The sequence below is a fragment of the Cicer arietinum genome, chromosome 8 (assembly GCF_000331145.2).
Source record: "Cicer arietinum cultivar CDC Frontier isolate Library 1 chromosome 8, Cicar.CDCFrontier_v2.0, whole genome shotgun sequence".
NCBI classification, from domain to species: Eukaryota; Viridiplantae; Streptophyta; class Magnoliopsida; order Fabales; family Fabaceae; genus Cicer; species Cicer arietinum.
In genome coordinates this window covers 24,554,066-24,560,065 of record NC_021167.2, presented here as the reverse complement: position 1 = coordinate 24,560,065, position 6,000 = coordinate 24,554,066, and the positions used below count along the sequence as shown (strand labels likewise).

General features: G+C 30.5%; 1 protein-coding gene across 1 annotated transcript; it reads right to left on the bottom strand.

The window, feature by feature from the left end:
• Positions 1-727: 727 nt before the first annotated feature.
• LOC101514771 (probable ADP-ribosylation factor GTPase-activating protein AGD15) lies at positions 728-4,839 on the bottom strand. The gene is made up of 9 exons (XM_012711750.3): positions 4,680-4,839; positions 3,845-3,903; positions 3,339-3,429; positions 3,208-3,262; positions 2,923-3,019; positions 2,456-2,654; positions 2,103-2,280; positions 1,876-1,997; positions 728-974 (listed from the first exon to the last, which is right to left on the bottom strand). Coding segments are annotated over exons 1-8 (732 nt in total). The 5' UTR covers positions 4,731-4,839; the 3' UTR covers positions 728-974; positions 1,876-1,995.
• Between the last annotated feature and the right edge of the window lie 1,161 nt (positions 4,840-6,000).

Sequence of the window (6,000 nt, the reverse complement as noted above, 5' to 3'; positions counted from 1 at the left end):
TATAGCTTTCACCGCCCACACTGGCCTCATTTTCCTTTAAACCAAACAGAAAAATTAAAACTAAAATAAAAACAGAGTTAACTATAGCTTTAATTCTTGATCCGAATGAACTTAATATTGCAATCGCAACAAATAATGTGGAAATGGAAATTGTTCAGTTCAGATTATTTAAGTTTCACTGAAATTTAATTTAGCATAGAAATGCAAATTACATTGAAATCTAAAGGTTAATTTGGATAATATAAAATGAAAACAGAAATTGAATTGAAAATGTAATTAATTAACAAGATGAAGTGTGATTAGGTTATTATCATCGTAAAGAAAATGAAATTAATTAGGCGAAATTCGATTTTCGTTGCGTACTTATTATATACAATGATTGCTTCACGATTTGATGAGGATCGTATATAGCAATGTACCTGCAAATTCAGAAAAGCGAAATTTGAAAGAAATGAAGAAGAAGAGGAGAGAAGAAAAGGATGAAGAGAAAGAGAGATTACGTTAGATCAGAGTGAAGTTGTTATTGCGGCGGTGGAATTGATCGGAGAGAGATAAAGAGAATCGTTTTCCCGCGTTTATGCAGAGAGAGAGAGTGATGACAGTTTCTATTTCAGTAATTCGGTTGTGGAGAGTTGAATACTATGCGGGTGTACTTACCATGAGGATCGTGAGCGTGCTAGTTGATTTAGATTTATATAAGAAAAATAAAAAGGGTACACAAGAAAAATAACAAGAAACTTAATTAGAGATATATTTCATGTACAACATCTTTGAATCACATATTCTTGGAAGTGACATTGTGAAGGAAGAAAATAAAAATAACAGTGATTTCCTTGATCCCTTTCTCCCATCTAAATCAGTAGTTTTGAAAGGATAAAGAAATAGCTGTTACAACGCAAATCAAATCATTGTAATGTCTACCTCAAGCTATATCCTGCTAAAGTCCGCTTTGATGGAAAAATTAGTCTGCAAACCTGAGAAAACACATAACTTTGTAAATTTCTGTTGGATATAGCTTATAGTTAGTGATAAGTGGGTAGGTCCCTCGAGCGCGAGAGCTATTACTCTTTGTGGGGCGCCTGCAGTACGATTTAAGGATAATGTTGCAATTTGGTAGTATATAGATACAAGTTGTACACTGGAATCTTAATATTGAAACTAATAGAACGAAATTGCAATCGCCATACGGTCGGAGACGTAGGCATAATTTTCCGAACTCCGTGATCAACATCATGTATTCTTTCTTTTGCATTTTGCATCTATATTCTTTTGAATTGGGGTTACTGTACAAACAATTTCTTTCAAGAAATATGCCATGTCTCCAACAATGTATAAAAGACCAAAAATGTTATTTAAACATCAATTTGGGACAATAAAATTCGACAACTTTTTAAATGGTTAACGCAAACACATAGTTAACACAATTTAATGAGTCGTTGATAGGTATGTAAGGACTGGATAACTCATCACTCATCAACTAAACTTCATTAACCATGAATTTGAACATTATTTAACCATAATTTCAGGTGTTCCAGCTACATGTAGATTTAAAAACACTTGAAAATTAAGGTTAATCACATTTAAACTTGTGTATAATAAAGTTCGGGAGATGGTTAATAATTTACAAATCAAATCTAACAATTCATTAACCACGTCATGAACTGTGTTAACCATTTAAAATGTTGACGACTTTTGTTTTCCATTCAAGTAAAATTCTAAGTTGATTTGACCAAGTTCAGGTAATTTTAAGGCCAGAGACAACAATGAATCTTTTGATTATAGGAGAATGTGAAAAATACAAGGGTCATAATCAAAATATGAAGATAAACATAAATATCAAAATAGCATTACTAAGTTGAAATGAGAAGTACACACCAGACCAATGCAGCTCGATGTTCCTACATCATCGCAACAACGTCCGCAACCGTAATCTTGTGGCATCTATCCGAAAAGCTAGCTCAACAATCTATGAACTAACACAACTCACATGCCTTTTCCTATAAACATAGATGCTGATTTAATAGTTTTACAAAAAAAATGAAAGAAAATAGAAGAAAGATTCAGAAGATGTGAAACAAAGAGTTATGTAATTGTAATCTTACAATCAAATGTTGTCCAAGTAGGAGGTGTAGTTGAGGTATTCTGTTTATCATCTTCGGTCGAAAGCAGGCCAAAAAGATCGACATTACCATTACTATTTCTGACCGAGTTATCAAAATCAAGTGATGCTGATGGTCTCTTTATTGGTGGTGAAATCTTCATTTGTAAATCTAAGGGGCCCTGAATTCAACACATAAGCATTCAAAGTTGTAAAAATAAGAATACATACATGATTAGTTTAAATAGACTATTCTAAACCTAACGTGCCTGATAAATGAACCGAATACAATTATTTTAAATAATAACCAATATATGGTATTTACAAAAGATATGAATTCGTATAAAATATGAATACCTCTTGAAATCTTGCTATTGGAGGCCGAATTTGTGTCATGTGATTCACAAGAATGCTTTCTTCAAGAGACAATCTTCTGTTTTTCTGAATAGTACTTTTGGCCTCGGTAGCTGGTGACTCTTTGAACTCAAATATCACTTCAGCTGACTTTGAAGCTGAATGCAGTTCACCTTGCAAAGCCCACCTTTTCTCTACATACCTGAAGAAACTTAAGCAAGTTGGTAACAGTAGAAAAATGGAAATGTAGATAAAAATTTATCCCCATGTTTCTAGTAATATCATGCATAGTTCTAAATTGTAGTATGCAACTGCAATATAAAAGCTTTTAGAGATCTCTACAACGGCAATGCAACTGCATTGCAGATGCATTTTGCCTCAAGATCAAAGTTTGCAGTGTAACCACAACTGCGACTGCAAAGGCAATTTAGAACCATATTGAGATGTGTAAGAATCGATTGACGGTTTACTTGGCACGGATAAACTTCTCGACTCCATATCCATTTCTGTCAAAATTTGGTGGAAGTTTAGCCTCCCAATACTTATTTGACTTCACATTACCCATAACTGCAAAGAATACACCATCTAAATTTCACTTGCAAGAACTAAACAATATTATTTGTAACAATTATCATATCTTCCATGAGTAATTAGTTTCACTCATCAATTAAATTGATTTTATGTAATGTCCAATAAACGCTCTGTGAAATATAAGAAAAAAGGGCATTTGAAAAGTTGATTGTATAGTTTCTTACATTGCATGAAAGAAACTTGATCTGGCAACCATGTATCCAAAGTCGTGGACCGGACCTAGTTGCATAATCATAAATTTCGGTCATTGTCAATTTCTAAACTGAGAAAGAAGAAAAAATAAATGTGTATAAACCTTTGATATATGCACTCCAAGACTCCGGTGAATTCCCGAACATTGCATGCAAATGAAAATTCCTAAGTTTACGCTAGCCCATCGTGGTGCCCTGAAATATTAAAATTCCATAAACCACAACCTCGTTAATTTCTATAAAAATATTTCAAGATCAAATGCTAAAATTTACACTGCTACAATGAGAAATGAAGCATACACATATGGATTTGAATTCCTTAGAGTAGTAAAAGCACATATTTACATGCACTAAACAATCTTGATTGTTAATATGACAATAGGAACAAAATCAAAGTGAATGAAAAGTGAAAAACTTAGAAGTGATTGAAACGCAACCAGTTTCCTTGTGAAATAAGTAAGAGAAGTACACAAAAGTGTGTATAGCAAAAAACCATATAAAAGAACATATTGAATGAAATATTGTAGTAGTTTAAGCTTCATGGAAGAAAAAAAACATCAATGTGTTTTCTTAATTAACATAAAACAATGAGTTCTGAAAAAGTGTATACTTGGTCCAACAATCTGCACATTCTCTATTGTCAGGTAGCTTAAGAAGCCCCTCTAAGATCTGCATACAGTCATAAAAAAAAATTAAAAACTAAACAAATCAAATCAAAAACACCAAGTAACAACATAACAAAAAATAAAGCATTTTTTCCAAATGGGGTAGGTCAACTGCATGAATTAAACAATCATAATATCCTAAACCAACAGTAAAAAATTAAGCAACAAATAACAAAAATTGGACTTGATGCAGTCAATGAACTCGGCCCTCGAGTACAGTTGTAAAATAGCCATTATTATCGCTTTAATTAGTAATACATATATATAAAGATCATACTATTAAGATTCCATTCTAAGTTCTTGACAGCAAGAATTGTTGACTCAATAAATCCGAGTCCTAAATACATCCAATGTTTCTTACCATAGCATGGTATCATGCTTTTACAAGTCCTTATTTTTGAAAAATAAGTTAGAAGATTAAGTTAATCAAAAGTGAAAAGATAAAATGAAAACAAGTCATTTCTCTTTATCATTTGAAAATTAAGTAATCAGACATTATCACAAACTAAGCAAGCCATTTTTAAAACAATATATTTTTCAACAATTCTAAGAGATTTTGTTATCATATTTTCATGAATTTAGAAGCTAAAACCTTAGTAGCACCAACACTTCAAATTAAAGACGTATCTCCAACAACGACATGATATTGATACACACAGTTAAATTCAATTACTTTCAATTTTATAAAATTATTAACCGTTTCAACATGTCAGTAAAAATATAAAACAACTTGTAATGAAAGAAATTATAAATAAAAAATAGAAAAGGGTTGAAGATGACCTTAGTGTGTTTGGCATGAAGCTCCTTAGAAACGGAGGCTTTTCCGTTCATGTTTGGCAAAACCTTCGCTGCTAAGGAAATAACAGCGAAGGAAGAGAAAACAGAGGGAAAAGGAGAAAGAGAGAAAAAAGAAATGTGAAATATGGAATAGTGAAGTTTGTGTGTGGTGGAAGCAATCATTCAGAGGTGACGCGTTGAAAAAGCAGAGAAACGCGGGAATTCCATTCATTGTTCCACACGCTTACAAACACAAACTGCTTTGGGTTTTTCTCTTTTTTTACTAAAAGGATCGTGTGTTTTTACATTTTAGTCCCTGCTATTAAATTAATAAATTTAAGTTGATAAAATTAGTGAATTAATAGTAAATATTATAATTATTTATGATCGATTATAGACGTGTAAATAATATCAATTATTTATTTTATTATTAATTACTCAATTTGTTTTTTAAAGTGAATTATTTACTTTGGATGAGTCAAATCCTAAATTTAATATATATTTTTAATGAATTTTTACGTTATAAAAAGTACCTCTATAAAAAAAAAGTTCAAAATTCAATTTCTAAATTCATATTATTGTTACTTTTATTTCGAGATTTTTACCATTAAAAAATTCATATTTAATTTAATTTAATTTATCACAAGTTAAAAAATTTCTAAATTTTTGTGAAGAAACTTTTTATAGTGCTAAAAAAATTTTGAAAAAAAATCTTTGAAAATTTTAAAGTTAAAGGACAAGTAAACATGTTTCTTTTAGTAGAGATTAAAGCTATTTGATGAATAATTTTATATGGACTAAAAATTGTATTTTTATTTTACAAAATTTAAATTTGAATGGTTAATTTTATAGAAACAAAAAAACATATTTGAATTGTCTTTCTAAAATAACATTTTTTTTTATAAAGAGAGAGTAAATATATTTACACTGTCTTTTTAAAAACCAATAAGATGGATATATTTAAGAGACTCAATTATTTATTGCACACTGTGTTGATATAGATAAAAAAAAATGTTGGAAGAGTCGAGTCATACTAGAGGGTTGAGAATTGATGGCATGCACTCCCTAATATTTATTCAAAATGTAAAAAAAAACACTATCCTAGTGAAGTTTCCAAAACTCATTAATCCTATTTTTTTGAAACTGGATCAAAAAGGGTTTGGGAAGAACATCAGTCTTGAGAATTTCATCTTGTACCCCTGCTAAATCTAAAACTCGAACAGATCTGATATATCCAACCCATTTTAGCAATCCACAGTATATTTCATAACTTATAAAATTTTAATACTTTAAATTAAACTGTATTGAAACACTTACACAAAAA

Coding starts and splice junctions, on each gene's coding strand:
- LOC101514771 (XM_012711750.3), bottom strand. CDS start 4,730: ATGAACGGAAAAGCCTCCGTTTCTAAGGAGCTTCATGCCAAACACACT. Junction 3,263..3,338: donor TTGGAGTGCATATATCAAAG/GTTTATACACAT, acceptor TTATGCAACTAG/GTCCGGTCCACGACTTTGGA. Junction 2,655..2,922: donor GAGAAGTTTATCCGTGCCAA/GTAAACCGTCAA, acceptor AAGTTTCTTCAG/GTATGTAGAGAAAAGGTGGG.